Source organism: Ambystoma mexicanum, chromosome 5q, assembly GCF_040938575.1.
Source record: "Ambystoma mexicanum isolate Mex_15411 chromosome 5q, UKY_AmexF1_1, whole genome shotgun sequence".
In the NCBI taxonomy this organism is placed as follows: Eukaryota; Metazoa; Chordata; class Amphibia; order Caudata; family Ambystomatidae; genus Ambystoma; species Ambystoma mexicanum.
The window spans coordinates 1,263,099,878-1,263,119,864 of record NC_090933.1 but is presented as its reverse complement, the minus strand read 5'-3'; the positions used below and the strand labels follow the sequence as shown (position 1 = coordinate 1,263,119,864).

At 48.5% G+C, this 19,987-nt stretch overlaps 1 protein-coding gene across 3 annotated transcripts in view; it reads right to left on the bottom strand.

Moving 5' to 3' along the window:
- LOC138498002 (alanine aminotransferase 2-like) overlaps positions 1–19,987 on the bottom strand; it is a 248,218-nt gene that overhangs the window by 192,867 nt on the left and 35,364 nt on the right. For all 3 annotated transcript variants that reach the window (XM_069621781.1, XM_069621779.1, XM_069621780.1), the window contains exon 2: positions 1,729–1,818. In XM_069621781.1, the coding sequence (XP_069477882.1) occupies positions 1,729–1,761 (33 nt within the window). In that variant the 5' untranslated portion in view covers positions 1,762–1,818. The remainder of the gene's footprint in view (positions 1–1,728; positions 1,819–19,987) is intronic.

Here is a 19,987-nt window from a genome sequence, read left to right as displayed (position 1 = left end):
GGACAATAGCTCCACAAAAACTAAAACTAAATTCTCAAAATGTCAATCATTTTATACATTGGAAAACATCTAAAACAATTAATATAAAACATACAATAAAATAATAGACCGTTCATACAACAAAAAAGGGGGTTAGTAACTGACTTATGCCGTGATGTGTTCAAATATGGACTCTGAAGGCAGAAACATATGTCGACATTTTATTAGATAAGGTTAATGGTGTTGATGTGGTTTAGAAGGCATTTGGTGGTGATTGTTTTGAAGGACGAAATGGCGATTGCCTGGACCAGTGATTCATTGAAGGTGGATAAGAAGATCAAAGCTCCACGTCCCTCAGACTTTCCTTTACACTGACTAGGCTAAATCTTGAAGCCTTTTGGTAACATGGTGTCTTATATTGTGGTGTACTTGTTGACGAGCGGTTTGTTTGTCAGCTCTATGGGATTCAGCTCATGCTCTTCCATCGCATCACGGAAGATGGGGCATTCTTCAGGCTTATTGCTTTCACCATCCTTTGGAGGATATTTTAACCAGTTTGGGTTAGATAATAGGCGGGGTTTATTGTCTGCATGTAAATAGGTTTTGTTGGATTGTTTGCTTACCTGTTACTTGATGTGAACCGTCTGCTTCCTCTTGGGGGCAGGTGTATTCTGTAATGGAGGTGTACTGGAGCAGCTCTTCTTTGAGAGTTAGGGTGGGAAATAGGTTGTTCAAGGTCTAGCTTTCTCTAGTTGGCCCAACCATGATGGTACCATTGCCACAACTAAGGCGAGTTTTACGGGTCTGGTTGTTTTCTCGAAGATCAATATTATTTCTCTTCCTTAAATTAGGCAACTACTTGGAATCTTGGATGGACTGCACTGGAGTATACACACATATGAATGCTATTAGTATTTATTTCATTTTTATATTTTATTCTGAGAACAATTTCAGCCCTATGTCCCTAGTCAGGACCTCCATTCTGGAAGTGCACTTTTAGTGGTTATTCCTAGATTCCGCTTCTCTAGGATTGGAGGCGGAGCCTTTTCAGTCGCCGCAGCAAAACTGTGGAATGGCCTGCCTATTACCCTCAGAGGTAACGAGAATCATTTTCACTTTCATCGACTTTTGAAAACCTGAATATTTTAGGCGATAACATATATTCATTAGTCTACTGTGTATTATCCTCACGCCATGATCCCCTTGGGTGAACGTGCGCGTTACAAGTTCTGATAACATAACACTGCTGTTTGTTATTAAGCTATAGTGCTGTGGCATTGTAAGCCCATATAAAGCAATTTGAAAGATTCTTTTGTGTTGAGGAGCAGGGTGGCTATAACTTTACCGATTTAGGCCATGGATCGATGTCCACAAAGAATGGTTCCAAATGGTGAATTATTTATATCGTTTGTGAACGCAAATGTTTGAGGGTGCATGATATCGTGGTTGTGTTCGAATGTTGGGTGTGGACCAGATTACTTCTGGTCTTGGGAAGAGGGAAGGAGGATAGTCCACTTGACGGTGGTAAGAACTTTATTTAGGAGTTTTTCTGGCCAAGAAAGTTGACGCTGTTCAGTTTCAGGATATCAACAAAGAGCGCCTCAAGCTACCAGAAGACGGGAAGTGGTGGGAGGGGAAGAGCAAAAGAAGAGGGGGGAGGGCAGTCCATGCCGATATTTCGACGCAGGAGGTGGTCTGAAGTGTAGGGGGTTAGTGAGCTGAAACAAGGGCGCCTCCTCAGGCTGTTACCTGTCGTATGAAGGTCATTGGCTTCTGTCCCATCCCCTGGAGATCTCCAAAGAAACAGTCCGTGAGCTCCTTAAATGGTTTCTTAACACCCTGAAAGAAAAGAGACAACCTCTTTAAGAAACCCTTGTTTCCTCACTTCCCTTCTTTGAGCAACTTATTGTTGTCCTATGAAATGGTGTTCAGGCTAAGTGATTATTGTGAAGGAAGACCACAGAGGGATGGATCCGTGCCAGTCAACAGCTGTCCCTCAGACCTTGATGGGCCAACCCGGGTTTGCAAAAAAAAAAACAGAGAAAGGGGCAGGGTTTACACAAAAACGCATTCTACACATTAACAACCCACAATACGTGTAGACAGCTTTTCGCCGCCAAACAGCAGAGTGCAAATGTGCAGGGCAAAAGGCAGTGTGAACACCGCCTGCCATGCAAGCATAAGTAGTCAGCATTTTTTTTTTTTAACTTTGTTTATTAAGGGAACGATTCACAGCGAGACAATTCTCATAAGCAGTGCGATATAGCATGAGCACAATTTCGACAATGACATACATCTATGGCAATGAGGCAGGCATCGTCACCTAAGGTGACTGAGTGGGTGTTACATCAGCATCAGACATCAGATCACACAGGTACAGACGTAACAGCGACCATATATCTTTGGGACGACAGGGCATCGGGACTGATAAGACAAAAAGTTCCCCATCGTCATTCACCATACATAAGTCTTTCAGGAAGTTGGATCGGGTAGGCCCTGCGGCGGATTTCCAACATTTAAGGATGCAGCGTCTGGCAATAACACATGAGATATTAAAAAACCTTCTTGTGGTTTCCTTCACCTTTCCAATGTCACCAAACAGGTATTTCAGGGGGGACAGAGCGGCTGGGATCACCGTTATCTCCTCAAGGAGCTCAGCCACTTCCCGCCAAAAGTCTGCAATAACAGGGCACGACCAGTACATATGGTACGCTCCAGCATCGGGGGCGCCACATTTCGAACACGTCCCTGTGCAACCCTCCACAAACTTAGCCAGCCTAGCCGGGGAGTAATGTAACCGATTCAGGATTTTAAATTGAATCAATCGGAGTCCTGAGTTCATAGAGACCAATTTTGTGAGTTGACAATATCGGGCCCATCGCACGTCATCAATCTGGGTACCCACATCCCGTTCCCAGGTTTCTCTAATAGTGTTTCGTGAGGGGGAATGTGTTTGCACCAAGGTGTATAGCGACGAGACTCCCTCATTATGACCATCTGTCGTCACCACAGTTCTAATGCATTCGTGTGTCTGGGGTTCTGCCGGGAAGGAAGGCCATTTAGCAGCAAAAGCTGTTCTCATGCGATAGTATTGAAGGCGCTTAAGTTGGCCACCCCCCACTGCACCCAGAAAATCTGTGAGTTCACAAAACACGCCATCGGAGAACATGTCTCGCATCCTGAAAAGTTTATTTGGGTCCCAGTTTCGCCGAAGGCCTTGTCAAAGGTCGGGGAGATGCTAGAGAAATTCCACAGGGGTATATCTGGGTCAAAGAGGATCTCCAGGCCAATTCTCCTGTAGATCCTGGACCAAGCTCGTGTGGTGGTGTATACCGGGTCGAATGGGCAGATGTTACCATAAGTGGGGTAAGGAGGACAGATCGTAAATCGTTAGGGCCGACTGTGTGCTTTTCAAGAAGAATGTGTGGGGCTGTGTCTTCGGGCTCAAACCAATGTTTCACAAATTGTGCCTGTGCTGCTATACAGTATAATTCAAAATCAGGTGCCGCAATCCCGCCCTGTGAGTATGGCTCCACCATCTTGCCCCAGCCCAGCCTAGCAGTTTTCCTGTTCCAAATAAAGGAAGACGCCAATGATTTAAGTTTCGCAAAAAAGGGTTTACCGGGCCAAATCGGGATGTTGTTGAAGAAATATAAGAGTTTGGGTAGAACTACCATTTTAAGTAGGGCCACTCCGCCATATAAGGACAGAGGGAGATTAGCCCATAGTTGGAGCTTGGTCGTAAGGGTGAGAAGAAAGTCGCCGTGATTATGCGAGTACAGCAGCTGTCTATCTCTGGCCACCATGATTCCCAGGTATCTTACCTACGTGGGGGCAGGCTTAAACCCCGTAATATGAGATAGGTCACCTGTATTAGGGGTCAATGGAAATATTTCAGATTTTGGGACATTGATTTTATATCCTGAATATTCCGAGAACTCGTGTATATCAGACATAATGTGTTGCACATTCTCATGTGGGTCCCGGACATATAACAACGTATCTTCCGCATACGGTGATATAATTTGGGGAGGGCCAGTCATCCTGAGACCTCTGTGCGAGTGGTGCTGACGGATGTATTCCGCCATCGGTTCAATAGTGAGTGCAAAGAGAATGGGCGAGAAAGGACAGCCCTGTCTGGTCCCTCTGTGTAATTGGAAAGACGGGGACAAGGTGTTATTAGTTAGGACCTTGGTAGATGGTTGGGTACATAGCAGCTGGACGCATTTAATAAAATATGGCCCAAGTCCAAACCTCTCGAGTACCAGGAAAAGGTATGTCCAGGAGATGGAATCAAAGGCCTTTTCGGCATCTAGGGCCACTACAGCCGCTTTTGCCTCCGGATCTATTTGCGCCAGAATATTAAATAATCGTCTTAGGTTTAAAGCTGTAGATCTGGTTGGTATAAAGCCAGCTTGGTCAGGGTGGACCAGGATTGGCATGTATGGCAGGAGTCTGGTGGTCATCACTTTGGCGAAGATTTTCGCGTCAGTGTTGATTAGGCAAAGGGGCCTGTAAGAGGCCATATCCTGTGCTGGTCTGCGTGGCTTCAGGAGGACCGTAATGACTGCTCCACGCATCGAATCTGGAAGGATACCATGATTCATAGCCTCTTCCCACACTTTCAATAATAGTGGGGCCAGCTCACCCTGAAATTCTTTGTACAGTTCGGCGGTCAGGCCATCTGAGCCGGGGGCGCGGCCACCACATAGAGATTTAATGGCAGCAGTGACTTCTTCGATAGTAACGGGTTGATCCCAAATGTTTCGTGTCGTTTGGGTAAGTGTTGGGAGATCGAGGGAGTCTAGGTACCTGAACGTGTCTTCCCTGGTTTTAACATCATGATCAGAGTACATGGCAGAGTAGAAATCAGCAAAAGTAGAATTAATGTCCTTTTCTTTATTGACCGTGACCACAGCCGGGTTCTGGATACTAGCGATTGGGTTAATGTGCCTGTCTGTTTTAAACATGTTAGCCAGAAACCTCCCCGCTCTATTACTCTCCCTGTACCTGCGGGCCTTAGCCGGGGCAGCCATGTGTAAGACTTCCTTGTTGGCTAGCTCATTGAATTCCTTAAGGGAAGCGTGAATCTTAGATAGGGTTTCCTTGTTCAATGTGGCGCTATATTCCGTCTGTAATGCGTCTATTGTGGCTTCTGCCGCACCCAATTCCCTTCTCACTGATTTCAGCATACCCGTGGATTTACCCAGTATAGTACCCCGAATCCAAATTTTGAATGCCTCCGATACGGTAGCATACGTGCTCACCGAACCCTCGTTGAACTCCAGGAATTCCTCAATTTCAATATGTAGTGCCTCACAGATATTGGGGTCCCTAAGGATCGCAGAGGGCATTCTCCACCTTTTAGCCGGAGGTGGGGAGTCATCTGGGCTGATGTCTAGTGTTATCGGCGAGTGGTCTGAGAGTGTGCGGGGGTGTATTGCACAGTCAGCGATCGCCCCAGAGAGGGATGAACTAATGAACCAATAATCTATACGGGAGTGGGAGTCATGAACAGATGAGTAGAAAGTGAATTTCCTCTCATATGGATGTAACTTGCACCATGCGTCAATTATATCGATCTGTTCCATCATCTGGCTAACAGTAAGTGCCGCTTTGGACGAGGCCCTGGGGGAGGTAGATGAACGATCCAGGGAGTGATCAAGTATCATATTAAAATCCCCACCCCATATTATTTGCGCCTCTCCCGATGTGGACAACATATCAAGGATTGTGCAGTAAAATGGTGGATCATCTATATTAGGACCGTATGTGTTAATCAGTAATATTTGCCATCCCGCCACCTCCCCCCATACCAACACGTATCTACCGAGAGGGTCTATCTTACTAGAAAGATACCTGAAGCATAGCTTGGGATGTATAAGTATCAGGACTCCCCTGGACTGTGCCGAATACTCTGTGAGGTACCTATGAGGACCCCATTGTGGGAGGAATTTGGTATTGATACTCCCCAACGCATGCGTTTCCTGTATCAGAAGGATGTGGGGGTCGTGGCGTGTAATGTATGCAGCAATTTTCCTTGCCTTGACTGGATTGTTGAGGCCCAGAATGTTCCAGGAGAGTAGTCTAATGCTTAAGCCACTTTTAGTCTGTGCCATAGTTGTCTATCGGACGGAGCGTTTGCCAAGTATGGCGCCATTGTCTTAAGTGATGTAAGAGTCCTGCTGGAAAGTAGTCCCCTGATTTTAACTTTGTAACATCCCCAACCATGCCTGGGATAACACCAGGAAAAACTTTAACCTGTTTCCCCCGCCAACCCCACCCGCATCATCAACCCCAACCCGATGATGTATCCCATCAACCATAACTTGGGAAGTCTCCTGGGGGTGTGAGCTGTACTCACGTGACTGACCACCATGGGGGGGCTCACGGCCCTACGACAACATTTGGTGGACAGGGCCACCTCGCCGTCAACGGGTTATTGAACTTGTGGCAAGGCAGTGCGCAGTAAGTCTTATAAGCCAGCATGGTCCTCCGGTTCCGCCACCGGCCAGGGCGGCAAGTTGCGGTTAGTCTCCCAACTCCCCGGGGGAAGTGGGATTGAGGCCTCGACATACATCATGGCCTCCGTAGGATTCTCAAAAAAGTGTGCTCAGCCTCCGTGTTGGATACGCATTTTAGCCGGGAAGACAAGTGCATATGGGATCTAGCGTAGCCTCAGCTGTCTCTTGACCGGTTCGTAGGACCTCCTCAGCGTTTGCACATTAGTTGAAAAATCCAGATATATGTGTATCCTGTTGTCTTCATAATGTAGAGAGCTTTTTTCCCTGGAAAGTCTCAGGATAGCGTCTCTGTCTCTATAATTTAGGATTTGGGGAATGATCATGCGGGGTGATGCTCCAGGCTTAGGAGGGGGAGGGCCAGGGTGCGATGGGCCCGCTCCACGAGAAAATGATCGGAGAAAGCATCGGGGCCCAATAGGGATTTCAGGAGGTTTTCCACCTGGCGTTCCATGGAACCTTTTCCGAAGGATTCGGCTACCCCGACCAAGCGGATGTTGTTTCTCCTGGAACGAGATTCCAAGTCCTCGCACTTACTCAGGGTTTTCTGCAGGTCACCCTTTAACTGGGCGATATCGCGGCTGTGTTGTGCTATCGAGTCCTCGTTGACTCCAATTCTGTTCTGCGCTTCCGTAGTGCGTGCACTTTCCTTGTCAACCATTGCCTTTAGAGAGCTGATTGTGGACCCTATATCGTCCAGTTTGCTGTTAACCGCCAGGAATCCACTCTGGACCATCGATAATAGTTTGTCAACTCTCCCGTTCATTGGAGATTCCGGTTGGCCACCCGGGGGCTCAGTGGGTGTTTCGGCAGACCCATGTGGCTGGGAGCTGGCAAATGAGTCCATCGGACCAGTTTTCTTGGGGCCCATACTTTTCTTTTTGCTGCGGCCCATATCTTAAATCTGTTGGGTTGCGTCCACACACGTTCTGGTGCCCAGTGGTAGTCGGTGGTCAGCGATCGCTGGCACTTAGGCGTGTGATTCAATCCTCAGCGTAGTTTGTGGGCAGCATGTGCTGCATATGGGGAGGGGAGGGCAATACTGCTTGTGTGGCAGGTATGTGCGGTGGAAATGTGCCAGAGCGACCCGGGAGGAGCCACGGCAAGGGCACCCACCTTATGATGTTATCAGCAGGCCCCGACGAGCGAACGCAGCTGGCACGCCGCCATTGGCAAGGCCCGACTCGGTTGTCAGTTTAAGGATCAGCTCGCGGGGCAGCAACGGCTCAGGAAGCGGGTCGGTGCCCCACTAAAAAATAGCAATGTTCCGTCCGGGTCGGGCTTACACCCGGGAGGAGAACCGGGTGCCAGCAGGATATATTCACCAGAACTCCAAAGTGTATCAGGAAGGCGCCCGGCAGCAAAAAGGCATGCAGCGCGGCTCCTCCCCTCTCCGGCCTGTAGGCGAGCTGACGCCTCCGGCTGTCGCGTGATTTCTCTGGAACCGTGGTCCGGGTGTGCCGCAGCCGCCGCGCTCACGGTGTAAGTTTCCAGTTCGATATCTCAGGATTGAGCCAGCGTTTCTGCAGGGGAATCGGTGGAATGATGCTGCAGGTCTTCCGCTGCCGATAACAGATGTTTATTGGTGTGTAGGTGGCCCCGAACAGGATTAATTTTATGATAGGATATGTTACGGGCCGGAGCTCTCCCTTCAGGCGGCCATCCACGTCGTGCACAACAGCGCCCCCCCTGATAGTAGGCAGCATTTAATTGTAAAAGCTGCCTGCCATGCGGACAGAACATAGCAGGCAGCGTTTACGATGGCTCCCTATGGAGATAACCTGCTTTATGCTGGCACATTAAGCGGGCAAGCTTATTATGGACCTCCAGCATTTGCGTCAGCATGAAACTGCATGCCCGCGCAAACGCTGGGGAATTTGAATGGCAGAGAGTAAGGGTGGTAGCGTTCTGCCCCTCCTCTCCACCATACAAATAAATGAAAATAGGGCGTGACGTAACAAACAGACGTAAAAGTCACAAGGCTTTCATGCCTGTTTGTTACGCTACGCCCCAACAAACATGAGCCCAAGAGGAGTAGAGCACCGAAGACACCCTCCCCCTCCTCATGAACTCGACATGAGAGGTGTAGCTATACCGAAAAGCGTCCCACCAGCAGGGCACCTCTTGCCCAGATGTGACCAGAGTGCCAATGGCAGTAGAGACGGAGCTAGGAGTCAAGATAGAGTACAGCGAGTGCCCCTTTACCTGCTTGCCTGGGCATGCCCGACCAAGCTCAGGAGAGACTGTCCCATGCAGAGGCTGAGCAGTAAGTGGTAGACCCTGGTTCAGACACTTCTGTCCTGACATCCATCTTGGGTGGAAAAGGTTCAACTGACAAGATGGCAAATGGTGCTGTGTACACAGGGACTACCCCCAAAGTAACCAGGACAGGACCAACAGACTTAGGGCAGAACATGTTCAGCTTGGCTGATATGTCACAGGTGATAACACATCCACAGATGTGGTTCATCGTTGGTGGGAGCTCTGTAACCTCTGCCCACAACCTTACCATAGCTGGCACCCACTAATAAGCAACACCATACGCCATAATTATCAGTCTTCTAAACAAAGAAGGGGATCCCCCCAGAACCCCTTATCTGTCGCCTAACCTCCGGCCTCATGAAGGCATTCATCAAACACACATGTGAAAGGGACAGCATTGAGAGTTCCTCCAGAGCAGGTCTGCACAGGCAGCCTGCCTGCTCTAGGAGGTGACATCCCGCGGGCCTTAGTTTGAGGACAAAGGGGGGGGGGGATGGTCAGACGTGTACATCATTTTAGTCTGCTCGACGCACAAGTCATGGGGGCAGGTGAGTGGACCCATTTCATGAGGGAAAGCCACCCCTCTTAGGCCATCTGAGGGAGGAGGCTCTCCTTTAAGTGTGACACGCTGGAGCTGTGCTCTCCAAGCTGGGTCTCATGCAGGCTAAAAGTGTTAACGTTGCATCACTGTCGTATGCCGCATTTGTAATCTGCATCTCAAGGCAGAAACATGCCGCCACAATTGCTTGCTCTAAATGTACCTGAATTCCTGAAAAATATGAACTAAACACAAAAATACTAGGTTTTTCAAAGATGCCTACCCATTTCCATGTGATCATATTAACCGGAGAGGACAACAGGAACACCGGAGTCCCTAAAATGTTTTGTTAATCATGCATATCAACAAGCTGCATGCCAGTGCCCAAAACGTGGCTCTTTTCAAGTGTGTCTGTAAACTATTTAAATTATTATTTAATTTTTTTGTATTTGTATAGCGCACTAGCAGCCCAGAGGCATTGAGGCGCTGTTACACGAAATTTTAAGTAAGCTCGATTCAATTGTTACATATGACACAAAAGGTCTCTTGGTTGCAGATACATTGGAATAAACAGAAGTGAGAAGAAGGGTTTCATGATTAGCATACATCACAATAATGTGTGCGATCATTCTCCGAAGGTGCTATCATCTGACCACAATACGGTGAAATGTACAGAGTAGACAGTCAAACAAAAAGCTTTGTCTTGATAGCTTTGCAGAAGGCTAGGTGAGAGTCAATCATCCGAAGGCGAGTCGGAAGAGCATTCCAGTGTGAGGCGGCCATAGTGGGCAAGCTAGTGCCGCCAGCACAGACTCTCTGTGTCTTGGGAGTGGTGATTATGTTAGTGTAGTCCTTTCTAACAGGCCTAGAAGAGGTATGCTTGCCAATTCTTTGGACCAAGTAGGGTGGTGCCAGATCATGGAGACATTTATGCGTGTGGGATAGGGTTTTAAAGACAATTTTCTCTTTGACGGGGGGCCAGTGAGCCTGCATTCTCACTTCAGAGATGTGGTCTTTCCTTGAGGTTCCTGTGGCGGCCCTAAGGGCGTTATTCTGAACAAGTTGGAGTTTAGCCAGGTTTTTACTGGAAGTCCCTACAAGGAGGGCATTACAGTATTCCAGTCTTGATCCGATTATTGCCCTAGCAATCGTGTGGCAGCTCTGTCGAGATAAGAAGGGTCTGGCTGCATTGAGTACTTTGGAGTAGTAGGCCGATGAGGAGGCAATGGCATTGACCTGTCTATCCATAGTCAGATTACAGTCAAGGTAGACGCCCAAGGTTTTGACATTTTGGGATACCGTGATAGATGTAATATCGATGGTGAAGGACATGTATTGTTTGTCCAAATTGCCTAAGCTGGTGGGTGATCCAATTAACAGAAGTTCTGTTTTCTCGCTGTTAAGGCATAACCAGTTTTCTGCCATCCAGGATTGGATCATGTAATAAATAGTGGTGAGGATATTCATGTCGGCATTGTAGTCATTTGTAAGTGGGATGAGCACCTGTGTATCATCAGCGTAGTTGGTGTATGAGATACACAGGGTGTCAAGAATGCTGAACAGGGGCCTAGTGAACAGGCTGTAGAGAGTGGGCGCAATGCAGGAGCCCTGCGGGACTCCGCATTTGATGTGGCTTGGTGTGGCACATGCTGAGTCGGAGAAGACTTTCATGGCCCTCTCCTGTAGAATGGAGGTGATCCAGGCACACGACTTGGGGAGAAATTAGCCACAGTAGAGAGAAGGGGGAAGAGTGTGCTGTGATCCACCAAGTCAAATGCTGCAGATAGATCAAGGAACAAAAGGAGTGCTGGTTTCCCTGCGTCTCTGAGGTCGTCCATTTGATTTTTAAGGTCTAGGAGAGCCATTTCAGTGCCATGTCGAGGGTGGAATCCAGACTGCCGAAGGCCGAGGAGACAATTGTCTTTAAGGACTTTTTGAACTTACAGGTAGGCTGCTCTGTCCAGAATTTTTAGTAAAAATGGGACAGTGGTAATGGGCCTGTAGTTCCCCGGAACCGTTGGGTCAAGGGACGTTATTTTTTAAGAAGCAGGCGTACCCAGGCTTCCTTAAGTCCAGTTGGAACATGGCCAGACTGGAAGGATGCATTAATGAATGCAGTTAAAAAAGGGGCAAGGATGGGGGCAGAATCTTTATTAAGTTGGGCCGGGCAGGCCTTGCCCTTGCAATTTGATGCTTTAATCGATTTGAGCAAGGCAATGACCTCAGGCTCACTCATATCTTTAAAGTCAAAAGGCGAGGAAGGATTAGAATTGGCGGCCGTAGACGAATTGCTGTGCAAGTTGGCTATGAGGAGCATCAGTGCCTTTTGATGGCCTAGGATTTAGTTTGCAGGGTATTCAGCTTATCTAGCATGACAGATTGAATGCTATTACACCACTTTTCATCCTTCAGTAGAGTGGGAGGTGGAGTGGACGGTTTTTCCAACTCTCTAAAGATGGTGAAGATTTCTTTCGACCCTGATTCAGCATTGTCTATCCTAGAATTGAATTAGGTGGCTTTAGCCTGGATTATATTTGCTTTGTAGTATTTTGAGATAGCCTTAAACACCCTGCTGGTGGCATCAGTGGGGTTCGTTTTCCAGACTGAGAGTGCAAGCCTTTTCTTAGAGCATAGTTCCAGCAGCTCCTGAGAGAACCAGGCATTGAGGTGTTTAACTTTCTTGGCTTTCTTTAGGGTGAGAGGAGCAATAGTGTCTACAGCTTGGGTGATGGTAAGTTTAAAAGCACTAGCGAGAGTGTCAGGGTCTTTGGAAAACGGAGGCTGAAGGGTAGGTACCATGAGGAAAGGTACAATCCTTTCCACTGTGAGTTGACGTGAGCTTCTTGCGAGAGCCGCAGGGCACAGGTTCACAGGCTTATGGGGGAATTTTTTAGTATTGAGGTTGAATTGAATGTAGTGGTGCTCAGACCATGGAACAGGAGTATTCCCAGTAATTCGAACAGCACAGTTGTGGTGACTAATCCAATCAAGGGTGCGCCCTTTGATGTGAGTAGGCTCAGAAATGACTTGAGAAAACCGTAAGGTGGATAGGGCTTTAGTCAAGGTGATGGCGTGGGCGTCCTTAGGGTCATTAAGACCTAGATTTAAATCTCCCAGGAGCAGGACTTGTGAAGTCTATGGAGAGGGGTTTCACAGTGCTCAAGTTGTACCATGTCAGGTGTTAGCTGAACAGCCAGTCGTGGATGCTGGGTTCTCATCACTTTGCATTCTGGTATCCATATCCCAAACTTTCACCCAAAGAGACTACTCCTACAGGCGCATTACAGAAATTAACAAGCATTGGCAATGCCAACAGTCTGGGCTTTTGTGTAGGCGTGGGAAAGGCACTGCCCTAATGGCATTAGATGGCCATCGATGGTAGCAGCTGCAAAGTGTTGCGGGTACCTGGGCATATGATAGCAGTACTTGGCAAATGACAAATACATATAAACAAGCCAAAACTGTTGGATTTGCCAATGCTTGTTTTTAAAGGACTCTGAGGAAGCACACGCATAGTGCCTATAAATCGAGAGGCTGAAGGCAGACGTGGTTAACACATTTCTATTACACCAGTAGCAGATTTACAGCTACAATGAAGTCATTAACTCTCCGAAGAATGCTTTGAAAAAACCCTGGCAGGCACTTTGAGTGCAAGGTTTGATAGTAAAACCTGATTAAAGCAAGCTCAAAGAGTTCCCATGAGGATGTGTTTTTGAGGGGGAGGGGCAGGAACTGGGTGGGAACGGCCATAGGAGGTCAACGGGTGGGATAATAAACAAACACCGACAAGCCCTGTGTCCCTCCTCATATACCATTTCTCCCTACTTGTACTCTAATGCAATAGTTTCGGCTTATAGGTGGTGCTAACCACCTAAAAGCCCAAACTAAAAATGAAATTAAGTCAAATCCACGATGCACAGAATATCACTGGCAGGTCCTGGATATTTAAAAAAAACATTTGAATGATCAAGGAGTGATGAAAGGTGATAAAAATGGGCACCTTGAACCCGAAACTGTGGAATTCCCTCACTAAGCACCTGAGAATAAAAGTGTTGAGGGTGACTGCCGCTTTAAGGCAGCCCCCTGTAAGGGAAGCGTCACTGAAGGAAGTGACGTCGGGCTGTGGGTTCGAGAGGCCCGGGACTTTCGGGAGTTCCTGCCTGCACTTCAATAAAGAAGGTTGTTGAACTGGTGTCCTGTTATTATTTACGGCCCCTCCAGGCCTCAACATTTGTCAACAAAGCTTTTCCCACCAGCGGTCCTCCTCCATTACACGCATCAGTGATCCCACCGCGTGCAACCGAGCCCAGATATCGGTGATCCCACTGGCCAAAGGTCCTCCAGCCTCCTCCAGCCGGCGACGCACCCGGACTCCTCCTCCTCCAAACACACGCGACTCCATGCCCTGATCCACCAGCTGCAAGCAACCCGGCGATACCGCCGTAAAAGACACAGGCAACCCTGCTAATGCCTGCACAAAGCTCCACACCTCGTAAAAATAACGCACATGCCCTCGCGGGGCCCACCAGTGAAAAAAGAAGCTGATCTTGCTCCTCCTCGTCCCGGTACTTCCTGAGGGACCTACAAAAACTACCAGAAGGACTCCTACCATCGGCAAGCTCCAAATTCCCTCAAAGGGAAGACGTGGGGTGACCCTACCACCAAGCCCTGCCTGAAGAAGCACAACTAGGACCGACTCCACACCCGCCATCCAGACTACATTAGCGGTACCACCAGATATAGCAAACCAGGGCCATCAAGTGCTACGTGAGACAAAACTGACCAAAGATGAGCACATCGGCTGACCAAGCAACCTCCAGCTCTCAACCAGCACGAGGTCCACCTCCACAGCATGGCACATGCCTCCTCCTTTCTCCATGACTCCACAAGGTGACAAAGGTGCAAGGTGGGTGGAATGGCTTGAGGATTTCAACACTTTCATAAATTCTGCAGGGGAAGAAACCTCCCCAAGCCTACGCAGCATGTTTATCAACACGGCAGGCACTGACATAAAGACATTAATCAAAACTATTCCACCAGCAGAAATCACTGACTTTGCAAGTCTCATCACTGCTCTGAACAAACGCCCTGTCATTGCCCCCAACAGGGACTATGAAAGATATGTTTTCAACCAGTGCACGCAGCGCAACGATGAAAAGGTGGATGAATTCATCACGAGGCTCTGCGTCAAAGGCGCGCACTGCCAATTTGATGCATTCTCACTGGATGAGGTGATAAGACTCTGAGTAATTAAAGGGTGCGTGTCGACAGCACTTCAGAAACAACTGCTAAAAAAACCTGTCACCATTGAAAAAGTGAGTGAAATGGCAAGAATACTCGAGAGAGTGGAGAAACAAGCCACACACATGACGAGCAATGCAGTCAACAAACAGGACAAAAGTGACATCATTGCAGCAATCCATGCAGGCAACCTCAAGGGCAACGACAGAAACAACTTGTTTACCCCACGCATTCAAAGACAATGTTACAGGTGTGGGATGGCATTTCCACATGCTGGGTCATGCCCTGCTCTTTCTCAAAAATGTGGCAACTGTGGCAGGGAAGGACACTTTCAATCCGTGTGCAGAGAAGGGAAACCATTTCCCACACCACGCACGGGTCCTGCCCCGCCGTATAGAACCGTCCAAAGAACATTTCCGAATCTGGCTGACCAGCCACGCCCCTACCAGCAAGGGCCGAGAACATACGTGCGAGTGGTGGAAGAAATATACCCGGAGGACGACAATCCAGAATATGTGACATACGAACCCAACACAAAACTGTGTGATGAGTATGATGGCCCACCGCCAGGGCGGCAAGGAGAAGGAAACTTTGAATTTGATGGTGAACACTATGATCTGTATGCCCAAGATGAATTTGTAAATCTCATTATGGATGAAGAGGAGGCACAGAAGGGACCCAGAATACAAATAGACATCTGCAACAAAAATGTTGCTTCCTGATCGATTCGGGAGCCACGGTTAACATAATGGGTGAGAAAGAATTCCAATTATTCCACAGCAAACCCACACTCACCCCAACAACCTCCAAGATTTATCAATGGGGAGCACCCGCCCCTCTGCACAGTGTAGGTTCTTTCAGGAGACAACTCACGTTTGGTGACAAGTCGGCCAACACTGTCATTCGTGCCATTAGGAGCCCCACAAAAGGGCGATGTCTACTAAGTTACAAAACAGCGTCATGTTTAAGATTAATCAACATACCAGTTGAAGACAGTGACGTAATTGAGTCGTCGGAGCCTCAGATCAGAATACAAGGGCAAGAGTGCAACATGAACCTGGAAACCCCCGTCACATAGGAGGTAATTGTCAAAGAATTTCCACAACTGTGTCAAGGCTTAGGCAAAATGAAGGGCCCACCGATAAAACTGCACATAGACCCTGCAATCCGTCCAGTCCCACAACACCCGTGCAAGGTCGAGTTCCACCTACAAGAGGCAGGTTCAAAGGAACTGAACCAACTGTTACGTGACAACATCATTGAACCAGCCACTGGTCCTACTCCATGGGTTTCCCCCCTTGTAATTGTCCCAAAAGAAGGTGGCCGGCTATGGCTGTGTGTGGACATGCGGGTAGCTAATACGGCCATACAGCGAGAGCATCACCCAGGCCCAAATTCGAGGACATGATTGTACAATTGAACAAAGCTGTACTCTTTTCCAAGTTGGACCTGAATCAAGGGTACCACCAGCTTGTGCTTCACCCCGAATCCCCACCGATCACTACGTTTGCATCGCATGATGGGCTATTCCGCTATAAGCGGTTGAACTTCGGGATCTCCTCGGCCGCGGAAATTTTTCATGAAACTATTCGACAAGTCATGCGACCCATAAAAGGGACTCGACATCCTAGTCTTTGGAAAGTCACGCAGCGAACACGATGAAGCTCTCCGTGCCGCATGCAGGGCCGTACAAGAAGCCAGCCTAACTCTCAATATCAAGAAGTGTCATTTCAGCAAATCAAAGATGAAATTCTTTGGCCACATTTTTTCAGCGGACGGTATGACCCCAGACCCTGACAAAGTGTCTACAATATTCCATCTAAGAAAACCTACTCAAGTTGCCGATGTCAGGTCGTTTCTAGGTATGGCTGGATATTGTGATCGTTACATTCCGCACTTTGCAACCATAACTGAGCCCCTCCGACACCTGGTACAAAAAGAGGTTACATTTGCCTGGCCAACGGGTGTCAATCAGCCTTCGACACCATCAAACACTCCTTGGCAGAAGCCAGAAAACTAGCCTATTTCGACACCGAATGGCCCACTGAAATAGTTGTAGACGCCAATCCGGTGGGTCTAGGTGCCATCCTGGCTCAAACCAGTGGCCAAGACACTCACCCGAAGCATGTGGTTGCATATGCCAGCAGAGCCCTAGCTCCCCCGGAATCTGCATACTCCCAGGCGGAGAAAGAAAGTTTAGCGGCAGTCTGGGTGTGTGAACATTTTCAAAATGTCATCATCAGCAAGAAATTCACCTTAATCACAGATCACCAAGCCTTACTATCACTCTTTGGAAATCCACAGACAAAGATGCCTCCCAGGATCGAACGGTGGGGTATCCGCCTACAAGAATACGACTTTGACATCATCCACCGACCGGGAGGGGAGAACAGTCCCACAGACCACCTCTCCAGACACCCAGATGGCAGTCCAATACCAAGACCAGGTGATTCGGAATACTTCAGCTACGTCACTGCCAACAGACTACCCCCTGCTATCTCCATTGATGTCATCGCCGCAGCGTCAGCAGCAGATCCATCCATGGCGCTTGCAATTAGCTTGACAGAAAACAACAAATGGAAAGACTTCCGCAGGGCGGTTCAAAGACACCCGGGAGCGTGCAGAGATGAGGTTGGCCAGGGTACATTCCGAACTAGCAGTCCAGGACAAGTCCGTTTTACTACGAGGTTGCAAGATTGTCGTTCCAATCACACTGAGAGCAGAAGTCATCAAAACAGCCCATGAAGGCCATAGAGGGCCGGAGAACACGAAAAGACAGTTGAGGTGCAACGTCTGGTTCCCCTTCATGGACGATATGGTCGACAGGTGGGTCAAGAACTGCACGGCATGCCAGTGCACCGCAAAACCAGAACCCCCCGTGCCGCTCAGAGTGACCACAATTCCGGAACACCCACGTGAAAGAGTCGCAGTTGACTTCTATGGACCACGAGAGGAAGGAGACTACTTACTGCTATTCATCGACGAACACTCCAGATTTCCTGTAGTCAAACGTGTCAAGTCCACAGCGTTTGCTCATGTCGCTGGCACGTTTTATGAAGTTTTCAGCGAGTGGGGAATACCGGACACGATAAAAATCGGATAATGGAGCACCTTTCAGTGGACATGAATTCGGGGTGTTTGCAAAACACATGGGATTCCGCCACCAAAGGGTAACACCAAGATGGCCTCAAGCCAATGGCATGGCAGAAAGGTTCATGGCGTCCATCAAAAAGACCATACAAAGGGCACTCATAGAAGGGACTACCCCCATCAAGCGCTATGCAGAATGCTAAGAGATTATCGCAATACGCCCCACGAGGCCACCAACAGAACCCCAGCAGAATTTATGATGAAATACCAAGTCAGGGGGGTCGTGGCTTGGCAGCCATGGAATAGGCTGCTCTTTTTCAGAGCTCCCGGATCCGACAATTGATCCGTGAACTCGCACAATCTCAAGCTGTCACTTTTAAAGAGAAAGTGGACAACAATCAATAGGAAAAGAAGCAGCGCTGAATGTATCGTCTTTCGTGAAGATCGGATGTGACTCCTGTAGGACAATGTGGAAATAGTGGTGAGATACACCGTGCAAGACCCAAAGACAGGTGGAAAACCTGCAAAGGAATACAGACTGGAACGCGGCCTGTGCACCAGACCCAAAAGAAATAACAGGACAGAAATGTCGGTCAGAGGGGGCAGGGCTAAAGGCAAACAGCCTACAATGGATATTTTTGCTAAATCACAGCTGTCGCCCACCACCCCAGCGCAAAGCGGGACATTGCATCCACTGGAGCGGCAATGTCAAGTGACAATCACATGATTCTGGCAGCCATAACGGAACTGAAAGCCTCGTGGGGGACGGCGATGGCAGAATTAAGGACTGCACTAGAAACGAAAATAGATGCGGTTGGAGTGGAGGTCAACTTACTAAGGCAAGATGTAAGAACACTGGCGGAAAGGACCAGCGACCTGGAGAGCGCTGTGAAAATCAACACAGATACTAGCAAGTACAACTCCAAGGCAGTACACATACTGAAGCAGCAGGTAGCCAACCTGGAGAATCGAGCAGAGGAGGCGGAAGGAAGAGCGAGACGCAACAATATACGTGTGGTTGGCCTACCGGAAGGAGAGGAAGGCCTAGACCCCACAAATTATGTGGAAAACATGAACCTGCAGGAGATAGGCACAAATAAGCTCTCCCAAGGATTTGCGGTTGAACGTGCGCACAGGGCCTTGATGAGAAAACCGCAACCCGGAACCCCTCTGAGAGTAATTATAGTGAAGATCCTGAATTACAGAGACAGGGAAAAGATCTTGGAGTTTTTCAGGAAAGGGTGGACGATAAAGAGAGCATCTGCGACCATCACTGCATATCCTGATTACACCATGCTAGTGCAGAGACAATGCTACAGCTGTGTAGCAGTCAAGAGGATACTGCGCACGGCTGGATTGAAATGTATGCTGTTGTACCCCGCTAAACTCAAGATTCTTTACAAAGACAAAGCGCACTTTTTTGAAACCCCAGAAGAGGCAGCGACGTGGTTGGATGCACATGGCTGTCCGGAGCAGAATGAGGAGCAGGGTCCCGGAAGTAACGATAAGTGATCTAATAGCCATGCATATCGAGAATAAGGTGTGGGGTGGTAGGTTGCTGCATCATGAGACATTTGAACATGTTGGGACTGGAATATAGAATGCGTAACGAAAGAGGGAGAGTGTAAGGTGCGATGAGCCTGATTTTTGAAGAGAGAGCAAAGGGACGGAGACAATCTACCCACAAGAGGCAGATTAGGAGGACCACCACTAGGGCAATATCTCCCTGCTGAGCCACAAGTAAGGCAACTGCCAGAAAGGGCTAGATGCGGGGGTGCCCGAGATCCAGGGATGGAGCTGGGCAACAGTTGGGGAAACAGGGCAAGTTGGGGCAAGGGAGGGAGAGTGGAAGAGGGGAAGTTGGGGAAAGGTTTGGGAGTGTGATGGGGCGGGGAAGGGAGGGGGGAGGGAGAGGGCGGGGAGTTGGGGTAGAGGTAGTATTTAAGAGAAGTTTGCATTGGGGAACAAGCCTATACCGAAAAAGGGAAGAATTGAGATTCGATGGAATGGTGGGTACTTGGGGAGGTAGGGGAGAGACCCGAATATGCTATGGGAGACCTTAAAGTAGTCACCTGGAATGTGAGAGGGCTCAATAGCTATTTAAAAAGAAATAAGGTCATGATGTATTTGCGTAGGTAGAAAATAGACATAACCTTGTAGCAGGAGACTCACCTGACAAAAGAAAAATTGGAGGTGGTACGGAAGAAGTGGAGAGGGACGGTTGTGGGAGCAACATACTCGCGTATGCCAGAGGGGTAATTACCTGGGTGGCACCGCATGTACCGTTTCAGCTACTGCACTCTATAGTGGAAGCAGATGGGAGGATGTTAATATTAAAGGGGTTGGTGGAAAACAA